The sequence below is a fragment of the Podarcis bocagei genome (assembly GCF_964188305.1).
Source record: "Podarcis bocagei genome assembly, chromosome: 3".
NCBI classification, from domain to species: domain Eukaryota; kingdom Metazoa; phylum Chordata; class Lepidosauria; order Squamata; family Lacertidae; genus Podarcis; species Podarcis bocagei.
Window position 1 is genome coordinate 67,307,982 of NC_138127.1, and position 23,458 is coordinate 67,331,439.

General features: G+C 42.6%; 3 protein-coding genes and 1 long non-coding RNA gene across 8 annotated transcripts in view; 3 read left to right on the forward strand and 1 right to left on the reverse strand.

Moving 5' to 3' along the window:
* Positions 1-23,458, forward strand: part of LOC308583798 (uncharacterized protein) — a 133,794-nt gene that overhangs the window by 56,091 nt on the left and 54,245 nt on the right. The gene's annotated exons all lie outside the window — the stretch shown is intronic.
* LOC308583837 lies at positions 43-5,464 on the forward strand. Its single transcript, XR_014006449.1, has 2 exons — positions 43-238; positions 5,221-5,464. It is a non-coding gene; the product is annotated as an uncharacterized lncRNA (long non-coding RNA).
* Positions 9,780-13,474, reverse strand: DPY30 (dpy-30 histone methyltransferase complex regulatory subunit). The gene is made up of 5 exons (XM_081187142.1): positions 13,315-13,474; positions 12,417-12,483; positions 12,286-12,333; positions 11,386-11,528; positions 9,780-9,959 (listed from the first exon to the last, which is right to left on the reverse strand). The coding sequence occupies exons 2-5, from the start codon at positions 12,450-12,452 to the stop codon at positions 9,887-9,889; spliced, it is 300 nt and encodes a 99-aa protein (XP_081043268.1). The 5' UTR covers positions 12,453-12,483; positions 13,315-13,474; the 3' UTR covers positions 9,780-9,886.
* SPAST (spastin) overlaps positions 16,625-23,458 on the forward strand; it is a gene marked incomplete at its 5' end in the record, with an annotated part of 33,098 nt that continues 26,264 nt past the window's right edge. For 3 of the 5 annotated variants that reach the window (XR_014006164.1, XM_081187143.1, XM_081187145.1), the window contains 3 exons: positions 16,625-17,039; positions 20,378-20,464; positions 22,864-22,947. Coding sequence is in view for 4 of the 5 variants with exons in the window: in XM_081187143.1 (XP_081043269.1) it covers positions 16,625-17,039; positions 20,378-20,464; positions 22,864-22,947 (586 nt within the window). The remainder of the gene's footprint in view (positions 17,040-20,377; positions 20,465-22,863; positions 22,948-23,458) is intronic. The other 2 variants (XM_081187144.1, XM_081187146.1) reach the window with 1 other exon arrangement.

Sequence of the window (23,458 nt, forward strand, 5' to 3'; positions counted from 1 at the left end):
GGCCTTCGCTGATTGGCGGGGCTGTGTCTCTGAGGTGAAGGGAAGATTAGAGGGGGAAGGTTGGCTGCTGAAAGGGCCTCCGGGCGGGGAGCGGGGCGTCGGAGGTGCATGTGGAGCCGCCTGGCTGCTCGTCTTGACAGCCGGGAAAGAGGCTTGTGCGGGACCCCCTGTGCCCCCCCCCCGTTGCGGAAGGGGCCTACGTAAGAGTTGAAACGAGAAGTGCCGTTGGGCGCCGGAAGTAATGTGGTTGCTCTTTCAGCCTCCGCTTCTATTCCGACCCGTTCTCTTTCCACTATTCTTTAATATGGAGACAGGGTTCAGGGTGGAAGAAGTAGTGCGTGATCACATCCCCCTTCTACATTTAAAGCACACGACTCCCTCCCCAAAGATTCCTGGGAACTCTAGTTTGTTAAGGGCGCTGGGAATGGTAGCTCTCAATTCTGTATATAACAGTTCCCAGGATTCTTTGGGGAGAAGCCATGTGCTTAAGATGTGCTTTAATTGTATGGTGTGGATTAGAATAGAGCACACCACATGCCTGAGATACTTAACGAATCATTAGTAGGATGGCAGCCACAGCCTCCACTGTTCAGAACATAAAAGGCTTCACTTTATTACAGTATTTTAAGACCAAAGGTCCCTCTGGCTCAGGTCTTTTCCTCCCAAATGAAGCAGCTCTTTGAAATCCAAGAGCAACCTAGTGTATTCTGCAACACTGCAAGGCATTATGCTTTGAAGCAGCTCAGAATGACAAAACGGACTGGGCTGGCCCTGAATCAAATTTGCCATAGGGACAGCTTTCTAAAATGGAGGGCTGGACCACAAGCTTTATCTTGCATCCAGGACAAAAAAGCAGGAAGGAATTGTGGCCAAGTCAGTGCAATCATTTCAGAAAGCAGTGTGAGTTTTGAGCTCGGGAGCGGCTGTGTGACAGAGTACTAACAAGTTCCAAATTTGCAGTCCTGCAAGCATGTAAACAAATGCTTAAGAGTTGAATAATCCAGTGACAGGAGGACTGAAGTGTAAAATGCACACCGTTTTTATAGTTGCATGCTTAGGTTCACTTTGAGGGAGATGAAACTGGATCATAGTGGGTTATACAAAGGCAGCCACTTAAGCCACTTCAGCTCTTCACCCACCCAATTTGTCATCTGGTATATTATTGGACCGCTGCCATGGAGACACCAGCAACCCTCAAAGGCCTCTTCTTCCAAAATAGCTAATAAGACTGAACTGGGGAGGGGGAGTGAACATGACGAACGTCATTAGATTGGAGAGACGGGTGAAAAGGAGGCAGAGCCCTGGAAGTCAGCAGAGGAAAAGCTGAGCAACAAAGCCAAAGGGGAGGGAGTCTGTGCTTTACTCAGGAATATCCCATCTATCAAAGCTTGGTCTGTGCAAGTACAAACATGCACCCACAGCTCCACAATACCCTTGATTTTTTTTAAATGTTGGATGTAGTAACCCAATATGAGCAACTAGTACCAGGCAGCAAATAGGCTGATACTGTAATTCATGGGAAGTACTGTAGCAAATGTGGATGGATTTGGGTAACCATGAAATAATCTAGTAGCACAATTCAGGGTTGAATATCCTTTAAAATTTAAAAATCTAAACACTGTGTTACTAAACTTTAGGTTAATGCTAGTCAGGAAATACTGGAAACACTGGTTCAGATCCAGAAACCTTTGTGGCTTACCCAAAGGCTTAAGGTGGAGTAAGCAACAAGCATTGCACATTTTAAATGAATGGACTGGAGTGTTCAGTTTAAGGTAGCAATGCTGTGCAGACTTGTTTGGGAGCCAGAGCTTTTTGTTCTCCAGACTTTTAAAGTTTTGAGCCCTAGGCTGCAATTCTATACCTGAAAGGCCCATTGAATTCAGTGAGGCGTCTGAGTTTACATGCACATGATCACACTGTTAAGCAATCTAACCTGCTGCTTTTAACTGTTGGTTCTCTCCTTTTTGTCTGGAAATATTCTGAGTTTCGTGTTGATTTTATTGTTATGTATGCCTGAACAACTCTAAAGAACCAACTGACTAAATGCAGAATATAAATAAGTTATGTTGAGCTTAGTGTAATTTATTTGTAAGTGTGCCATGCATAGGATCCAGCTGGATTACATACAACTCTATTAATTTTAGGCAACTTGTTATCGGGGGGGGGGCACTGTGAGGACTGGATATGTGAAATCAGCATATCAAGTGTCCTGTGTAGTGATGCCTTTAGGTATTGCTTATTCTCTGTTTTCATGCAAGATTATTTTAGCAAATGGAGGGACATCTGGAGTACCAACAGGATTTTATGAACCCAGAACTGTATCTTGATTGGGTCCTCCACACAACCAGCATAGGGGAATAATAATACTGGCCTACCTTGCAGGGCTCTTGGGATTACTAAAATACTACGCATGAAAGAATCTGAACATTTGAGATGTGCTATATAGATTAGTCAAATCTTTCGCCAGTAACTGTTCAAACTAGATTCTGAATTGCTTTGTGACATAATTATCTGTCCCTGGTGCTGGTAGTCATGGCATTGGACCTAAATCCCCAAACAATCCAATATATACATACCTCATGCTGGGAGCATTAGTCACCAAACTGGTTATCCTTTCAAGAAAACCGATAATTAATGCAATCCCTTTTATTTAATGGAGAGACCATTTATCACCACACATTTTCTCCGGGGTTGATTGCTGTTGAAATGTTCAGGATAATCAGACATGATAATAGAAGATGGATTGATTGTTTGCGATTCAGCAAAAATTCAGGTTTGGGCTGTTCAGCAAAAATCTGAAGAAGAACTGGTTTTTAAAGTGTTGTGCTCAACCTATTATTTATCTGTATTAATAGCTTTTTCTGACTTGTAGTTTTGTGGTTCTATTGGAACAGGCTGCTTTGAGTTCAATGCTATGACTCCATTTCCCACACACTTACAGTGGTACCTCGCAAGACGAAAAACGCGCAAGACGAAAGAGTTTTCCGTTTTTTGAGTCGTTCCGCAAGACGAATTTCCCTATGGGCTTGCTTCGCAAGACGAAATGTCTTGCGAGTTCTTGCGAGTTTGTTTCCTTTTTCTTAAAGCCGCTAAGCCGTTAATAGCCGCTAAGCCGCTAATAGCCGTGCTTCGCAAGACGAAAAAACCGCAAGACGAAGAGACTCGCGGAACGGATTAATTTCGTCTTGCGAGGCACCACTGTATTTTGCAGATTCATTATTCACCATGGAAATACATGGTGTGTGCAAGCAGATGCACGCACGCACGCACACACACACACACACACACACACACACACACAAATTCAGAATCCTGTTACACTATAAACATTCTCTTTCCCACCCCACCCCCTCTGCAAACATGCTTTCAATTAAAAAATATCATTGGGGCCTGTGAATTGGAAGTAGGGAAGGTCACAAAGGCAGAGTGCTACAAACAGCAATTTTCACTTATGCCAGTTAAGGGTTGCTAAAACTCCCTGAGAAATTGAAGATGCAAGCAGTTGTTATGAGAATCACATTCTTTGTCACTGGAATTGCTTGGCCAATTTTTCAATGGGATTCGATTGGGGTTGCCGCAGAATGTCACTGTTTTGCAAGAGGGATTTAATTGTGTACTGGAAATTTAGATTTGTGCAACTAAATCACTCTGGATTAAAGCACTCTGTACAACAAATCCACTTTTAAAAAGGAGAGTTATTGGGAAATGCACTGAAAATAATGACAGATTGACAGGTAGACCTATAACCTCTGTGAAAACTCATCAGGATGAAATTAGGGTGAATGCACATTGTTGCACTCTCCCCAGAAACAGATTAGAATGAAGATAAAGAGCAGACATAACATAACATCTGTGTCAACTTTATGCAAGCAAATCAGGATAAGTGGTTGATAAACAAGTTATCCTCCAAACTAAATAGTGTATTAAGTATACTATTGCTATATAAGTGAGGAACATGAAAATTCCAGTACTGTACCTTATTCGACCACTTGTTTTCCCCTATGCCAGTCCTGCTACCTCTGGAACAACATAAAATAGCTTGTTTTGAACATGCTTTTATCTCCATCTTCATTTGGCCTGGGAAAGCTTAGCCTTAGCATGCCAAAAGATGCTTCATGTTCATATGAGAGTTACTGAAAATGATTTTAGGCTCCATATCAAGTGTAAGAATTAGTTATATCAGACTGCTGATATTTTGCTTTGCTGCAACCTACTATTTCTTTCTCACTTTATCTTGACTCCTTAATAAATACTAAGTGCTTTGCAAACTTAGGATCATCTCACCAGAGTGTTTTAACTAGCTTGGGTCCAGACCAGAGATTTGTGAAAAGGTATTGGGAATTACTTGATTGATTCTGGCTCCAGAGGACAGGCAGATTTGAAGGATGTTCCTTCCCTGCTCTCAAGAAACCCCATAGCTCTGAAGTGCCTTCTGCTTCAGAGCTAGAGAGATAATGCAGGTGGTTGTGATTATTAAAGGGTCACTCTTTTCTTGGTGGCATTTCCCTTTTTGTTGCACATCACAGATCTCCAGAATTCTCGTCTATAGAAAATTACAGCCAGTAGTGCTGTCCTGCTAGGGCGCTTGGCTGGTTCTGCTATGTAGCAGGCTGAATTGACTCGCTTCTGGTGGCATGGGCAGAAGGAGGATAGGGGACAGCAGGAATCAGTGCCTGAATTATGCAGGAAGATTTTGTCAAGCATTAGCCCTAGCAAGGTTGGGGTGCCATTAGGCTTTGCTTCAGGTAGCTCAGCATCTTGGATCAGCACTGCTGGGCTTAGAGGATTTGCTGCATTTTCAAAAATGCAAAACAGACTGCACTATGCCTTGAGGACTTGAGACATCAGAGTGAAAGCTGGCAGGCCTACTGAGGACAAAATGCAAAGGATGGTTCCCCAGCACATGCATACGCACCCATTTTCAAGTACCAGGAACAAACTAGGGTCCTCAAACACTCTGCTTTATTGGTTCTATCAGGTGTTGCAAGAATTTCTTGTACATCCTAGCATTGTTAACCACGGCAGAAACAGAGCTGTGCTTTGTTGTGTTAGAAAAGCAAACCCCTTTCAGAGTCGCTCAAATTTCTTGTTTCCATGACAGTCAGAAATGTAGTTTGTTTTACGGCTTCATGTTTCTTGCAGAAGACCTACCTAACAAACCCTTTTGCAATGTACAACTTTGATTTATTTTTTCTTCCATCTGTCCTTCCTGGATAACAGGTGACACATCATATACTAAGATACGTTGACATGAATGACAGCTGAATGATTGGAATGCTGATGGTGCCTGGCAGCTGAACTAAAGATTGGCAGGGATGTTAAGAAGATTGGTCTTTGAAATTCCAGTTTGATCTCAAAAGCGCATGGCCTCTGAATTGTTTGGAAACTTCTCTGCAGAGTGCTTTTCAGGTCGAATTCAACAATTTATTCATGTGCCACAGATGATGTACCACCATCTAGTCTCGGTGTTTCTTGAGATCAGAGGCGCCACCTTTGCCAGAGGATTGAGGGGGCCTGTGCGCAATGTCCTGATGCACTGACGTCATGGGGGGGGGCTCTGAACATTGAGGGGGCCCAGCTCCTTTAAAAAAATAAATAAATCAGGGGATCCCACAGTGCTTCAGCCCCTAGGAGCTGGCGCCACTGCATGGAATACAATGGTAAATTCCAGAGCTAAAGAAAGATGGAAGCCATTTCATTGTACTACTTGCTTCATTTACAGTGGTACCTCGCAAGACGAACGCCTCGCAAGACGGAAAACCCGCTAGACGAAAGGGTTTTCCGTTTTGGAGGCGCTTCGCAAAACGAATTTCCCTATGGGCTTCCTTTGCAAGACGAAAGCCCATAGGGAAATCTCCGGGACAGCGGGGAAGCGCAGCGCTTCTTCCCCACTGTCCTCGGACCTCCTCCGAAGGCTGGCGGTGGGGCGGAAAGCCCTTCTCCCCGCGCCAGCCTTTGGAAGGCTCCTCCGAAGGCTGGCGGTGGGGTGGAAAGCCCTTCTCCCCGCGCCAGCCTTCGGAAGGCTCCTCCGAAGGCTGGCGGTGGGGCGGAAAGCCCTTCTCCCTGCGCCAGCCTTCGGAAGGCTCCTCCGAAGGCTGGCGGTGGGGCGGAAAGCCCTTCTCCCCGCGCCAGCCTTCGGAAGGCTGGCGGTGGGGCGGAAAGCCCTTCTCCCCGCGCCAGCCTTCGGAAGGCTCCTCCGAAGGCTGGCGGTGGGGAGAAAAGCCCTTCTCCCCGCGCCAGCCTTCGGAAGGCTCCTCCGAAGGCTGGCGGTGGGGAGAAAAGCCCTTCTCCCCGCGCCAGCCTTCGGAAGGCTGCTCCGAAGGCTGGCGGTGGGGCGGAAAGCCCTTCTCCCCACGCCAGCCTTCGGATGGCTGTCCTGAAGACTTGCGGTGGGAGGAGGGTTTTCCTTCCCACCGCCAACATTCAGAATGCTGTTCTGAATGTTGGCGGTGGGGAGGAAAACCCTCCTCCCACCGCAAGCCCCGGGAACAGAGGAGAAGCGCTGCGCCCCTTCCCCTCTGTTCCCGTACCTGTCCTGAAGGCTTGCGGTGGGGAGAAAAGCCCTTCTCCGCACCGCCAGCCTGGCAAGCGGTTTCCATAGGAACGCATTAATTGATTTTCAATGCATTCCTCTGGGAAACCGTGCTTCGCAAGATGAAAAACTCGCAAGAAGAAAAAACTTGCGGAACGAATTAATTTCGTCTTGCGAGGCACCACTGTATGGAAAAAGAAATGTTCTTACTCAAGTTAGTCTAGATTTACACTACCTGGAAATCCTTCTGAGATTAGAGTGTTTCTGTACTTAAACCAGAGAGAAAAATGAACTATGCACTTGGCCAGGATACTTCCATGTATTCTTGCTTCAAATCTTCCTCTACCTAAACTGAAGTACACAGAGGTAAAGCACCTGGATTGCTCAGTTGGTTAGAGTGTGGTGCTGATAAAACCACGGTTGCAGGTTTGATCCCTGTCTGGGGCAGCTGCATATTCCTGCATTGCAGGGGGTTGGACTAGATTATCCTCAGGGTCCCTTCCAACTCTATGACTAGTAATCGTAATCTCCGAAGGCTCAACTCTGCCACCATCTTCCTCCCTTTCTGCTGATTCTTGTGTCTATTTTTAGATGATGCCCCCTTGAGGTAGCAAACTGTAAAAAAAAATATTCTTTGACTATATGGTGCTATGTTAAACCTATGCAGGTTGTATCCAATGATGGCTTTGCCTGGAAAGTGCTTCTGCTCATCTAAGTTGGCTGTGAAAGACATCTGACACTGAATGCAGATTTCTTGGCTAAAGACCCAACCAGCCCCTTAGTCAAAGATCCTTACAAACCAGCTCAGATGGCAGAGTGATAAGAGGAAAGCACTCAGTGAAAAGGTACAGAGTAAGGTGGCCAGGTAAAAGAGAGGATAGGGCTCCTGCACTTTTAACAGATGTTCAGAAGACCAGATTTCAGCAGGTGTGGCTTGCAGGACAAGCCGGCTCTGTTGTGATTCATCTACACAACTGTGATTCATCTACATCTACATTCATGCTTCAGGTCCCCCCGTTTCCTGCCCTTTTGTGACACCCCAAATCAGCTGCTTAAAACAGCTGACCCGTAATGTACGGTGTTAGGTGTTGCTGCTTTTAACCCTGTAAGCTGCTTTATTTTGCATTAAAAGTGGTATATCTGTGTACTGTTTGGTGATTTTTGAAATATTAAGTAATATATATGTCTGAGTATGTATGTGTGTATGAACTTTTAAATAAAATAAATAGCATGGCACAACAGTGAGGCTTCTAAATATATATATATGGGTTTTACAGTTTGGACAGAAATAAACACTAGTAATCTTTCAACCCTAGTTCAGCATCATTTGTGTAAAATGGCCTTAATCTTTTTCTCAAGGGGTCCCTCTCCTGGCTGCTGCTTTGCCTGCAGTATCCAGTAGCTTAATTAGAAACAAGGGCTGAACATACTGAAGCATAAAAATAAATATCTGTATTAGAAAACAGTTTAGCTGCTGGAGAAACATGAGAAAGGAACAAGCAGAGTTTTACAGTAAAATGATAACAGGTGCTAGAAAAGTTCAGCATATGGGAGGCTACGTAATACTGAAAAGTATGAAACGTTATGGCTAAAATAATAAACCAAATATTTGCAGAGAACATGGGTAACACTATTCTTCAAAAGGCTGTGTTACCTTTCAGGGGTACAAGCTTAACAACTAATAGTTTATTTATCAGTGGAGTTTAAAGATAAGAGTACTGAGGCTATTTTGACTACAGTGTGTTATTGTTATAAATATTTTTTAATTAAAAAATGCCCTTTAAAAATGAAGAGATTTTTTTTTTTTAATGAGAGTTCTCTGTCATCTTCTCCAGTATCACCAAAGGGGACATATAACAATCAGCTTTATTTAAATATAATAAACTGAGTTTTTTAAATTCATCAGACCAAAAAAAATATCCAAAAGTTTATATTTAGCAATACTTTTACTTAATTATATCATAAGCTAGATCAGCGTAGTCAAATACGTCTTACTGAGCAGTGCTGGTCTCCTGATTATGGAACTTCCTAAGTGGGTGCATTTATTCCCTATGTCAATGATTTTTAAGCAGGCTTTGAAAACGCTTTCCTCAAAACTGACATTTTAACACTCTGCATTTAACTGCTGCTTTTAATCATTTATTCTTTGCTGCTTGGTTTTCGTATTTACACTAATGTTGTATTTGTACTGTCAACGATCATGTTTTAACTGCAGCTGTCGTCATAACATTTTAATATTTTGGTTGTGATTTTGTGATTTGTTATAATGAGCTTTTATCTCATGACCCACCCTGGTTAACCCCGAGAGGTAGCCTATGAATACCCAAGTAAATGAATATGGCTTGTGTCCACTGCCATCTAGGCAATGAAGCCTGCACTCTCTTTTAATATGTAGTTATTACTATATTTGTTTTTGTGCTGCAATCTTTATTCTTCAGCTTGAAATCATTACTGTTCCCATTTAAATTAGGCCTGCTAGAGTCATCCACCAGACAATTGTTCTTTGGACCTGGTAACTGATGCACTGGTTTGTTTGTTTTAATAAAAAAACTATTTAATGGGATGTACACCACTAGTGTGGTTTGAGAAGGTAAACCATAAAAATCTGATGCCAACTCCGCCTTAGATCCTTTATAACAATAGCTTTGTCTTTTGCCATGTTGTATCTTCATTGCTAGGTTTCCCTTTCCTCTACACTGGTATAGTCTAGCTTAGCTAGCCACAGGATAGGACTCGGGGAAAGAGTAGGGAGCTTGATGGGCTATGGGACAGTTGACCCTCTGCTCATTCTTTGGACTGTGAAGGGGAGGCCTCTCAGAGTACACGTCAGAAGGTTCTGCTGATGACAATCGGTTGCAGGGGGTGGGGGTGGGAAGGAAGGAAGGAAGGAATGAGAAAGAAAGCAATGAGAGCCAGTGTGGTGTAGTGGTTAAGAGCGGTGGACTCCTAATCTGGTGAACTGGGTATGGCTCTCTGTTTTGTCTCTGATGTGACTGCATAACAAAAGTTGAGTTTGGCACCTGCTTTCAACCTCAAGCCACCCAAGGCTGCTGTCATCAGCTTGTGTCTGCCCTTGTTGTACCCCCTGGCCCCTCCCACTGGCAAAAAACTTTTAATTTCGCTGTGTTGTATACTTTCTCCTTCTTCTAAGGCTGTGCATGTATAGGCTACAGTGTCGATTTTGCTGACACAGCAGTGGTGTTATCTCCCCATGCCGCTGACATAGCTCAAGAAAAGGCTAAAGAAATTGAGCAAAAGTGATATTTTTGTTTTTGTAGGATTTATACATCAGACAGTGATTCATGGTTATTTAGCATATATACTGATCAGTCAAATGGTCCTCTGAAGATGAAATTAATTTCGGTCCTCAAACTGTGCCTTATTTTTTAACAGGTATGCTGCAAGGAATTCAATAGGATTTGGTGGTCTGAAAATAAAAAGAGAATAGTGGTTTTGTACATACCTACCAATTCAAGAATTCTTTTAACCTCAATTAAATTATCAAAATTACCCACCTAAAAGTAGTTTCAGGAATGGAACCCACAGTATGTAGTAGATTTAAAAAGACTAAAAGTACTTGAGTATTGTTTGGGATCACAAAACATTTTACTTTAATACATTATGGCAGCAGTCCTAATCCTACTTATCTGGGAGTAAGCCCCATTGAATTAAACAGAACTTAACTGAGTAGACATGGGTTAGGATTCTGCCATAAGTAGCAGGCATTTGGTAAATGTAGAGTTGCTAGTGAAAACATTTTAATTTCTTATATCATTAGCATTTTTTCTCTTAATTTCATCTGTGGTAGGCTAAATTCCAAAGTTTCAAAGAATGTCAGATTTTTACAGCTGTTCATTTGATCTGCTTTTTTATTTTAACTTGGGGCAAGTGTTAAATTCCTTAAAATGGAAATGAATTCCTTAACTCCTATACTGGACTGGCATGGCTTAAAGTTGTTGAACTATAATATTACATGGTTGTTATTGGGCCTGAAAAATGAGGGGGAAATGCTTAGATTTACTTACTTTATCCTTACTATCTATCCTAATCCCCTTCTGCTTGGGAAGGGAAATGAGAGGAAACTACTCTGTACCCCTCTAGACATATGGAAACAGGGATTAAAAATATGTAGATTTAGGAATGCTTGGCTGTAGGAGCTCTCACCATCTCTTCCTACAGAAATAGCAGGAGAGAAGTAGTGATCCAGTAGCAGTTCATTCCCCCCCCCAAAAAAAAACCCCAGGATAATGAATGCTGTGGTCTCTCATTACAGCCATGTCAAATCAGATTGTATTCTATTTGCTACAGGCCAGTCTTGATCTCCACCCTCGTTCTTTTTAGACCTCTTCCAATTCCAGCTTTGCTAACTCTAAAATGAAATTGGATACTCATCTGCATCATGCTGTTCATGGTGCTTATCAAATTAAGGCTGATGACCAGAGCCAGCATAACTACTTCCAGTTTGTGTAGAAATGTTCACACTTCACACACATGCATTAAAGTCTCATTCCCAAACACAGCAAATGAGGTGGCAATAAGTGTCAGGACTATATCAGTTCAAAATACAAGTGTGGGCTCACATGAATGAATTATCCTTCATACAAAAATGCTTGAAAAACAGCATATCAAGGGGTAAGGTCTAATGATGCAAAATGCTACATTTTTTTATGCGCAAATGATTATTTAGTATGCAAAATTCATTCACCTGAGCTCCTATCCACTGTTGTAAAGCCCAGCCATATATTTCCCACTTCACTTGCTGTTTGTAAGAACTAGGCCTATATAACGACTGCAAGCAGAAGTTTGTGCACGTTGTTAAGAATGAAATCATGAAAGATAAACAAATATGGTACCTTTCTTTTGCAAGTACTGCAAGACCTTGTAGTAAGATAGGCACAACTGTCTGGTCCAAATAGGCACGTGTAGGTAGTGACTGAAGATCTACTTTCTGCTTTGATGTTTTCTCTGCACTTGCTTTCTCATTTTCCACTATTCGCTTAAAATGTAAACAAACACTAGATGAAGACAGCAATCCAGTGTTATAAGTTGAAAATATAAAGTTATGCATTTCTGAACTATCTAAAAATTGACCAAAAATCCATACATTTTACTTATTCAGTGAAATAAGTATGTTTTCTCAAAAAATCACGCAGAACCCCCATTAAAAATGTTTGTTTCCTTGAAAATTCTGTTTGCTTACTATGGCTCCATGAGACAGCCATTGCTGGTTCCTTGCCTGATTTTTACAAATTTACAGCAAAAATGTCTAGATGAGGTGAATGGTGGTGAAATAAAAATTGTTTGGCACACAAATATACAAAGGCATTCAATAGGTGAACATCAATATGAGGATCTTCATATATGCAACAGTCTTTGTAATACTAATGCCAGGATGAAAGCAAAATAAATCTCTTTCATTCTTAGCTACACGAGCTCAGGCACTTCTATAATAAATACCTGAGATTGTAAAGTTGTATTAGACAAGCTATTCTAACACACGACTGGATCAGAGCCCCTATCGCTAGCTTCACTCAATTCTATGAATAAACAACTTTAGCAAATTGTACTCTTTAAGAGTGTCAAGATGAGACTATTATTAATTTATTACCCACCCTTCACTCAAAGTTCCCAGGATGGGCAACAACCATTTACAATACAGTTTAAAAACTTAGTTAAGAAATACAATCACAAAAAAATATAGCAGATCCCAATTTCAACAGGGAATAGTTAACTCTAACGATAAACTTAGTTACCTCTACGTTCTCTGTAAGACCATATTCCGCATGAGGATTTTCTGGAACCTGCAAAGCATCACACAATTATAAAATATCTCTTACACACACAATCTCACTAAAGCAGGTATTGTTGGGGGTTTTGGCATTACCTGTGGCTGGCTCTCCATAATCTGTTCTGTCTCCATGATGTGTGGAAGTTAGCAAATACGAAGTAGTCTTGGTGGGGAGGAAACAGAAGGTTACTGATTACACTGTGACCAGTTTTAGAAACTTCTCTCTTAAGTACAGCTGATAGTTCATATGTTACCAACAACTTCCAAATGTCTTTTGGTATGACACATTTCATATCTTCCCGTTAAGAGATCTTTTATCAGATATATATATATATATATATATATATATATATATATATATATATCCCTTAACAACAAGATCAAGGGGTTTGAATGTCAGTTGTTTTAAGCAGAAAGGTTAATTTCTATCCAAATGTTCTGGGGGGGGAGGGGAGGAGGAGCCAGAAAAATGGGAGTGGGGTGGGGGAAACAGGGTCAACTACATGCACTGCTATAAAAAGCAATGATGGGGGGGGCGGCCTTTGGCCCTCCAGATGCTGCTGACCTCAACCTCCACAAGCACAGAAATCAGGTAGGGATGGCAGACCAAGAGCATTCGGAGGGCCACAGATTCCCCATCCCTGTTGTAATGGCTGCGTATTGAACTTGCGCGCGTTTACTCAGCAGTAAGTCCCCGTTATTCTAATGGGTCTTGCACTACTCCAGAGTAAGCGTGCCTGCAATTGCAGCCTATGCGTCCGTAAGGAAACGCTTCATTCGATCGAGGAGCAGCCCGATCTGCCTGCTTTTCCTTTCTTAAAGGCAACCGACACTCGAGGCCCCGAAGGACCCCCGGAGCCCGAGCCGCAGAAGCGCCAAGAGGGCAGCAGGCGGCCCGGGTCCGGGACATCCATTTCCCCGCTCCCGCTCCCCGGCCCCAAGGCTGCCTCAGCGGACGATGGGCGCCGCACCTCGGTCCGCAGCCCGCGCTCACCTCCGCTTAGCCGAGCCGCTCTTGGGTTCGAGGATGAAAAGCCAGCAAGAAAAAAAACCACCCGTCGCGGAGCAACGAGCGAAACAATCCGCGAGACGAGTCGTAAACAAGGAACTTCGGCTGTCGTATAGCGGCGCGCCGTAAAGGAGGGAGCCGGGAAATGTCGCGCTTCACAGGCGGTAGGCGATTCGGGCCTCTAGCGCGCCTGCGTAATGGAGAGAGCTCTCCAAGGGAGAAGCTGCGGGGTGGGGATTTGCTTGTTTGAAAAGATAGGGACTCTCGGTCGCGGCCGCAGCTCCTTCTGTTCAAGATGGAAATTAGCGTGGAGGCTGGCTCATCGCACAAACCCTGTTCTCAGTTTCTGGCATGTGAAAATCACAATAAAAAAAGAAGACGAGTGGTCTTGTTCGCTTCTCTTCACCCCGATTAAATGAGTTTGAATTCTATTGAAGTATTTCTTCATTCTGTGTAATAATAAATCATCTTGTCTAGCAACTAGTACTCAAGTTTTGTGCAAAATGTAAAAAATATATAGGAAAGCAAGCAGTAAAACAGCTGTTGGTCATGGCAACCAGCGTCCTTTAAAAGCTGGTTCGAATTAAAAAAACATAAATTTCAAAGGGAACTGGGCCAGGTAATTCAAAATGTGCCTGTACAGAGAAGCCACTAATTTAGCTTGCGGTGTTGAATTGACAGGAAGAGCAAACTCTCTCCTGAAGGGAGCAGGATATCCCAGGTGGGATTGAGTAGTAAAGCAACTCTAGTAAGAAAGTCACTAGGTTCTAGTCTACTTTCTTCAACAGGTTTCTTTAATTCTAGTGTAACACAAGGAGGGCTGATACATCCAACATGGCAACTTAATTTTAAATGCTGAGTATCAGTCACTCTACACTGAAGTGGGTGAACCCAATATTCCCTTGACTCTGCTAACATATGGGCAATGGTATCATCCCATTCCCTGCAGTGGAGGTGAATCTCAGAAGCATCAATATTGCAGCGAAAGCACAGTCTCATTCCAAGTGCACAAAGAGGAGGAGGGGATGCAGGGATACAATATTAACATCCCAGGCAACCCTACCATTGGAAGAAAGCGTACTCATTCTGAAGGTATGACTCAGGTTTGCCTCCAGTATTCATCAAGAAAAAACAACTGCAGGTTTTCAAAATTTGAGGGAAAACTCCTAGTTAGGAATATTCCATTTACTGATGTTATTTGACCCACAGGACAGATAATTGCATCCTTTAACAATGGATCTGATTGCCTTTCATTGGCAGCATAATTGTGATAGGTACAAATTATAACGTCTGTACTGTAAATCCAAACTGATGCTTTTCCACAACATGCTTATAATTATTATTTGTGACATGAAAATTGTATTCTAGGAATTAGCTTTTATATAAATGCATTACTGATCCTATACAGTTAGGTATTACATTGAAATCAATAGGTTCAAAAGTGATTAATTCTGCATAGGATTGCATTCTATGTGTACTAGAAATTAGATAGGCTGTCTATATTTCATATGCCGTCCAATTATTTGATTTGATTTGTAAAATTTATTATTAATAACCTCATCACAGCCTGATGCCCTCAAAGCAGTACACAAGATAAAATGAGATAAAAACAACAAATAATAATACACACTCCAAAAACAATAAAAGCATTTCTAAATATGAATAAGTAATATTCCATAAAAGGACTTTCACACTTCAGGGAAAGTCTTCAAAAACATCTTCAGTAGCCACCTAAACATCAAGACATCGAGCGCCTGTCTAATCTCAAGCAGTAATTAATTCCTGAGGGCTAGAGCTTCAACACTCAAAGCCTCGTTTCCAGTACAAACTAAGCACACATCTGAGGCATACAGTAGTCTCAGCAGTGCTCCTCTAGAGATGTGCAGTTGCCAGGCAGGGCTATATGAGGCAAGATGGTCCCTTAGGAAACCTATTCCAACTTTTTTAGGGCTTGGAATACTGAAAGTAAAACCTTTAATGGTGCATGATAGCTTTTTGGCAACAAGTTCAGCTCCCACAGCAGAGGTGTTATATGGTGAAAGAATATCCCAGCCAACAACCTACCTGCTGCATTCTGCGCCACTGCAATTAAGTTCAAGGGTACATAGATCCCACATGGAGCACATCACAGTAATCTAGCCTTGAGGTTACAAATATCAATACCACAGTGGCCAAGCATCTCTGTATAGGAACAACATGTAAAAGGCATGCTTGGCTACCAAGGTAATTTGCACACCAAGAGACAAACATGGGTCCAGAGACGCACCCCCAGACTATGCTGTATACCTGTTCCTCCAGAACAGACAAGTGGCCTACCCCATGGACATGGGAAATTATATAGGAAGAGATAGTGACATTGTGATGATCCATATGGTAAAAAAAATGTATTGGAATAGTGAATAGGGCTTCTAGACAATTCTTGTTTTAAATAGGTCCTTTATTCAAAAACATAACCAGCATCACATAAGTCTCTTAAAGCTTTGCTGCATCATTCTGTAATTTTATGTGTTTTATATTACTTCGAACACCCCCAGTTTAGTTTTTAATTGCGGGGATCTGTAGAAAACTTCCCTGCCTCCCTCCCTTCTTGACTTGACATTCTGTCAACAGGCTGAGGACAGAATAAAGAAATCCTAACTCCCATTACGCATTGTATTCCCTTACTGACTACATTGCCCAGAGTGCACCGCTTCCACACAAAGCGGGTGCAATGTAGAGTGGAGGAAGAGGGGCATAAACTCTACCTAGTACTAGTGTGTATCTGAAGAAGTGTGTATGCACACGAAAGCTCATACCAAGAACTAACTTAGTTGGTCTTTAAGGTGCTACTGGAAGGGATTTTTTTATTTTGACTATGGCAGACCAACACGGCTACCTATCTGTAACTCTACCTAGTACTGTATTGGCTTTTACGCCGACACTAAGAGACACACCAGCCAGCCAACCCGCTATCTCCGTTAATTACGTGAGAAGAATTGCATGATGGTAGCCTTCCGGGTTGACCCGCCTCCTTTCCCTACCGCCCGTAGTGCCGACCACGCCCCCTATTGTCGCTTCTGCGGTTCGCACAGGCGCAAATTGACGAGAGCGTCCAGGCAGCCGGCGAAGGGCTGCTGTTACGGCGCTCCTTATTCAGGAAGCGTCGCTGCGCAGATTGCCTCGTGCGCGCGCCTGCGAGTGCCCCCTGTTCCTGATAGCGGGGCTGAGGGAAAGGGGCGTAGCCTGTGCCATGGCAGGCCCGCGCGGCTGGTTGTTGTCAGTCGCTGGCAGCGGGTTATGGCGACGGCGGTGGTGAATGAATTCTCCGGGCGGGAGAGGGAAGAAGAAGGGCTTAGCCGCCTCCAGCTCCCCGACTCGGGCCGCCGGGACTTCCTCTCCGCCCGGGGCCGGGCCGGCTCCCTCCGTCCAGCACCACCAGCAACAGGCAGCTTCGGCGACGGCGGCGGCGGCTTCCCCTCACAAGCGCAACCTCTACTACTTCTCGTACCCGCTGTTCGCCGCCTTCGCCCTGCTCCGCTTCCTGGCCTTCCAGCTGGGGCTGCTGTTCGCCTGGCTCTGCGAGCGGCTCTCCCGCGGCGGCATCCTGATGGCAGCCGCCAAAGGCACCGCCAGGGCCGGCGCCGGCGACTCTCCCGAGACCGTGCGAGCCTGCCACAAGCGCGCCTTCGAGTGCATCTCCACGGCGCTGCGCATCGACGAAGACGAGGCCGGTAAGGGAGGCCCCGGAGAGGCGAAATGGCTGCGGCAAAGGATGGGGGGCGGCGGCTGTGTTGCGCGGCGAGGACGGTGCCGGCGGAGGGAAGGGGAAGGGGATGCCGCCTAGGAGGACAGGGACGGGCGTGCGACGTGGAGAAGCCCCCTTTCGTCGTCGCCTCACGCCCGTCGGATGGCTGCGCCCCCATCTTTTTGCCCCCCCCCCCAGTTCCGTCAACCTCCCCTTCCCGGCGCTGTGTCTCCTTATGCTGATAAATTGCTTCCGAGTTCGCTCTTGTCGCCCATCTGCTCCCGCAGTCGAGGGGACTGAAGAGCGTTTTTTTAGGTCCTCCTTGTAGTGTTGGCAGCGATGGTTCAGTCCGCGCTCAATTAGTTAGATAGGCAGGGGTTTAAAAGGCGAGGGGCTTTGAAGAGTAGAATTGCTCCAGAGTGAAAAGCCTGTGGTGGTATATTCACCCCATAAGAGGCGGCGAATGTTAGGATGTATGGAGGGTGCTGACATGAAGGACTTGGTGGGTGGAGTCTATGTAGAGGGAGGCTTTGCTGTGAATGTGAAAGAGACTTTGTGTTACCCGCTTAGTCTCTTTGTTCTCCGAGTTCAGCTTGTACTACTGTGGTTCATCATACACCATCACCAGCCGCTGCTTCTGTTAACTTGTTTGAGCTGCATATCAAATTCAAGTTTCTAAGGGGTTCAGACAAATTCTTGAGCTGGTAATGCTGAGGGGGGGGGTGTAGAATGGTGAGCTCTGTGGAGGCAAATTATTCAGAAAGGACTTTTTTTTGTTAGGATTGACTGTACTGTAACTTAATCAGTAGCTGTTAGTCTTGTGAGAGAACATGAGAGTTCAGATATTTTAAAGCTAAATCGTTTGCCATTTGTAACCTTCAGTGCTTCCTGGTGTGACACTTTTGGTAAAAGATAAGCCATTGATAGCTTTTTAAAATCATGCTGTAAATAAATAGGGACTGAAGTGAGGTTTGTTGTTGTAAGTTTTACTTAATGTAATAGGTTAAGACCCACTCTTTCCATTTACTTATTTCGTGGTGATTTAGAATAAGAGGGAAAAACAACCTTTCCAATGCAGCAGTCACAGATATTTTAAAATACAATAAGATGGATATGTTGAAGCACCTTACACTGACCTAGACAACTGGTTGATTCTAACCTACCCCTGGGTCTCAAGCATAGGTTATTCCCAACACTGCTACCTAAGATACTTTTAGCTGGAGATGCCAGGGATTGAACCTTTTACATCCAAAATGTGTTCCTTACCACAAGTTATGGTTCTGAACAAACAGCATTGGACTGCCAACATATGTAACGAAAACAAAAATTAAGACTGACATTAAGAACATAGTAAGAGCCTACTGGATCAGGCCAGTGGCTCATCCACTATCCTGTTTTCATAGTGGCCACCCAGATGCTTGTGGGAAGACCGCAAGCTAGACCTGAGTGCAACATTACTCTACCCAACTGGTATTGAGAGGCATAATGCCTCTCACAGTTGAGATAGACCATTGCCAGCATGGCTAGTAGCTGTTTATAACCTTGTCCTGCATGAATTTTTTTAATCCTCTTTTAAAGCTGCCTAAGTTGGTGGCCATTGATGCCTCCTGTGAGAGTGAGTTCCATTGTTTAATAATGTGTTGCCTAAAGTATTTTCTTTTAGCTGCCCTCATTCTTCCAACATTCAGCTTCATTGGATGTCCATGAATTCTAGCATTATGAGAGAGGGAGAAAAACTTTTCTCTAACCACTGTCTCCATGCCATGCATTATTTCATAAACATCTATCATGTCACCTCTTGCCTTTTGTTATTTTTAGGAATTGATTGTGAATTCGAACCCTGTGTCCAGTCACTTTCAAAACATAAGCTTGAATTGGGTATTTTTTTCAAGTTGCTTGCCCTTTAAGTTTCCCTACTTAGTGATTGTGGCACTATATGGCTTTTCTGGAAAGTGTAGAAATAAGCAATATCTGGGAGTAATATAGCTGATTGCCCATTGTTTTGTATGAGAGATTAAACACATCTGAAACATTAAGATTAAACCTTTCTATCTCATTTGTTCAGCAGAATCAAGATAAGGAAGTAAGTGAATGAGTTCAAGACAGTTTGACAAGCCTATGAAAATAACTTTCCATTGCACTCTGGGTGTGCTGACCCCTGCGATTTCCCCAAATGTGGGAAACTCGACTGCATAATTTGTGGTAGGTTTAGGATAGGTTAGGCTAAGAGAGTGGGGGAGCCGGGGTCACATAGTAGGCTTCATGACTGACTCATAGTATAACACACTGATTCTTCACATGCAAAAAAATTATGGCAAAACTTCATGGACTGTATTGCAAACTGTGTCAACATATTAATGTGGTTTGCTTAGTTCAGGATCTGAACTGAAAGAAATTTTCACATATTGAATGGGTAATTGCCCTGCTTGGCTGTGCTTTTCTCCTTCTAGGCATGTGGATTTGCTTGCTAATGTGAGCTGTCTGGAGCTCCTTACTTTTAAGATGCTTTTTATAGTTCACCTGATATAACCATAGCCTGTTGAGGTCTGGAGTGTATGGATTTACTTGTAGCAGCTGTTGTGTGGATGATCCAGCATTCCTGTGTGGGATTGAATTGGGTAACTTTCAGACTTTGATTGTGTGCTCTCTTGAGTAATCTGATATTAAAAGCAAGGCACTGTGAATTCATTGACTTCTCACATTCTCTTGTGATCCAGATTCTCATTTTTCTATCTAAATACTTTATTGACACTTTGTTTCTTTAAAACAAAACAAAACAAAAGGAATGTGAAGGCAGTCAGAGTAGCATAATGTCAAGGTGAGTTCTGAACCTGAAAGTCTGAGGTCACCTGTCACTTCAGTCATGAACTTCCTAGATAGCGTTAGCCAGACTACTATCTGTATACCTTAGCTTTCCATCTGCATATGGGGATACTTTTGATTTACTTGTCAGGCTGCAAGCAATCAAAAGCACAATATGAACGTTCTGTATTTCATCAATCCCATAACAACTCTTGATGTGTACCGTAATTACCTTTCTGCACATATTGTTATTGGGTTGCTTTCTGAACAAGCTTTAATACTAGGTTGAGATCCAATGTAGTGTGGAGCAGTTACCCCCTGCGGGCCCCCACAAGACTCAAAATCTGTTCCAGAGGGTTGAGCAGATTTGGGTTGTTGGGAGCTGGAGGATGGAGAAGAGAAAACAGAAGTCTGAATGTGCATACTGGCAGCCATCTTCAAATAACTTCCATAGGCTCTATACAGTGTCTGTAGTTCTGACCATTCTTCATAACGGAAAGTATGCAACCAACTTTTTCTCAGCAGGACAAAAGGAACAAGCTGTTGAATGGTACAGAAAGGGGATTGAAGAACTGGAAAAAGGAATAGCTGTGCTAGTTACTGGTCAAGGTAGGCCAACCTTGTGTCTCTGAAACTGTGAGCTTATTTTGATCCTAAATTTAAATGAATAAACAGAAGGAGCAATTGAAATTGGCAAAGAAAACCTAGTAAATCATCATCTTCTTTTTTGCAGAATTAAAAAAAAAGTTTTTCATGGTTAATTTTCCCCCCTCTGACCTCGAGCCATATTACCATGGATTTTTGGTTTCCTTGAGGTTAATCACTGGTTGTTTGCTCCTGCTGCTGCTACACTGCCAGGAAACAAGCCATGGTCTAGTTTAGCATTATGGTTGGGGCTTATTTGGAGCAAAAACTACAGACTTTGTTTAAAATATGTTAGCCACCAGACCACAGCTTGTTTCCTTGCAATGCAGCAGGAGTGGCAGAGGAGTAGCATTCATGTTAACTTTCAAATGTTTGCTGAAAAATTTTCTTTGCCGTAAGGCTTATGCAGACAATTAAGAAACATTTCCCATAGTAGTCAGCTGGTGATCTGTTTTAATTGTTTATGTGGTTTTTATTGTATTATAATTGTTGCAGATGGCTTTGGTATTTTTCACAAAATTGAGGTAGACAAATACGTTTATAAAAAAACAACTAAACCTTAGTTTATGTTTGAATGTGATGTGTGAACAAGGCCAGAGTTGTTGAATGCAATACACTTCCTTAATTGCTGACAGCTAATTGTACTTGAAATAAAATCTCTGTTTTGGAATTACTCAAACCGATACTCATTAAATTTTCTAAATAATAACAAAAAAACCCATCTGCCATTAAAATTGTGCTGAATTAATTCTGGTTCAGGCCAATAAAGTTAGATCCTAAACTGATTCTGTTCCAGTTCATGTTGAATAATACTGAATTCATAATGGGATACAACGAATATTTAGGATTGATCGTAGACAATCAGAACCATACTTTTAAATGGAATTAATCAGAGGTTGCTGGACTGAAGTTTCCAGCATCCTTGGCCATTGTTCATAGCTGTGAGGCCTATGGGAGTTGGAGTCCAACAACATCTGGAGGGCTACATGTGTGATTTAGATCAGCACAATTGCAAACCTTTTCTTTAGAAAGAAGGCCTAACCAACACAAATAGCAGCTTGCCCATAAGGAAACATGCTCAAAACACTGTGTCTTTCATGTCAGAACTTAGAAATAAGTTTTATCATGACTTAAAGTCTGATGAAGGCACTCTGTGGTGCCCAGGTGCTTTTAACCCCTTTCCCCACCATGCCTTCATCCTGTCTGTTGCCAGTTACTTCTTCAAAAGAATGGAGTACGTACAGAAATTTGACATAATGCAAGAATAAAAATCCTTCCAGCAGGAGTACCACCTTGGCTCCATGACCATGGGTGCCATGCAGTGAGCATGGCCCTGGCACCGAAATTTGTGGGTCCGGACACTTCATAGGGAATTTTGTGGGTGCTTGGTTAGCCAGGGCCCCAGCAAGTTGGCACCTAAGCCTTCCAGATAACTCTGAACCACTCTGAGACATGTGGGTATAGGATGGTATATAAATTCAAATAATAATAATAATAATGGGTTCATGTGCTAATGGTTTATTCTTTTTTTGGATAGTTTACATTATCTACCGCTTGTTTCTTAGTTCAACTTTTCTTTTGAACAGATAACCTGGATTTCGTTTTTGTTTGTCACAGTTGTGGTTCAACAAAGTATCTCTGTTGATGGTTCATGTTCTCTTTTCAGAGGGGATGGGGATAAAATGCAGTCAGATTTTTTGCCTCAAGTCAATTTTGCTACCTTGGCACTAACATTTTTGGTGTTGCTTTTAAGCAAGTTGAAAGCTTTAAATACCTATTTAATTTTGATGTAAGAAGGCATTCTATCTGTAAATTGGCAAAACAAGTATACTAAAATTGTAATGTAAATGTGGCATGGCAAATAGTTAGCATTTATTAATATCTTAGAAGTTTTTGTCGTTTAGAGATTCTTGGGGCTAAAATCAATCCAAAGTTCATGTTCCTTTAGAATGGTTTTTTCATCAGTTTAGAAATCTGACATGTTACTTGTCAGAAAGAGACCTAATACTAATGCTAGTTCCATATCAGCATTTTGAAATAATGGCAGAGAATAGAAAATATTAACAGGGAGCAGGCTAATTGCACACGTAATGGGAAAATACAGCTAGTCGGAACACGTTCTTACTACTGTGTTCATTTGCATATTTTCCTCATTTGTGCAAATGTCCCTGAAGAGAGAAAAGCATGCACAGACTTGTTCTAATGTTAGATATCTATGCAGAGCATCGTCAGTTACTTCTAGATGCATGGATAATTTAAGTAAGTTGTAATTTTAATATTTACTTCTCTTTTTTGCTATAGTGTGGGACAAACATTACTGCTGTACTTATGCTTGAATCTGAATATTTAACTTTCTTTTTAAGGAGATCATTGTGATCGAGCTCGCCGTCTCCAGTCTAAAATGATGACAAATTTGGCAATGGCCAAGGACCGTTTGCAGCTGTTAGGTATTACTTAATATTTTTATTTTGGAAAACGGGAAATGATAGTTACACAATGCATATATTTAAGAAACATTTATTAATCTGGCTTTTTAATTTTTGAAAGGGATATCTCAGTATTGGATTTTAACTGCATAGAACCTATATACCCACTGTGACACAGATACAGGAATATTGGCAGAGCCTGGGTCTTTTAGGGGGAGGGATTTAAAGGGGCTGTGAGAAAAACAGACTCAAGACACTATGAAGATGAAGAACTAGAGTTCTGGAGTTCAGCTGGCTCTCTGAAAAGATGATTTATTTGGTACACCCAGTGGAAGTAAATCCATGTTACACCTAAAATAAACATTTTAAATGGTCTCTTTTAGTAAATCTGAGTGAATTCACAGTTTGTCATTCTTATATCAAGGAAAAAGAATAAAGGACCAAACTAGACTGTGTAAGAAACCAGCCTTAGGAGGATGCAAGTTTGTGTGGAACCATGGCATTGAAAGAGGCTGCTTAACCTTTCCCCTTC

Bases quoted from the DNA above. Each gene is read 5' to 3' on its own strand.
- DPY30 (XM_081187142.1), bottom strand. From the start codon at position 12,452: ATGGAGACAGAACAGATTATGGAGAGCCAGCCACAG. The intron at 11,529-12,285 runs GTAACTAAGTTT...TTACATTTTAAG, and splicing joins GTCTTACAGAGAACGTAGAG to CGAATAGTGGAAAATGAGAA. The intron at 9,960-11,385 runs GTACCATATTTG...TTTTATTTTCAG, and splicing joins GCAGTACTTGCAAAAGAAAG to ACCACCAAATCCTATTGAAT.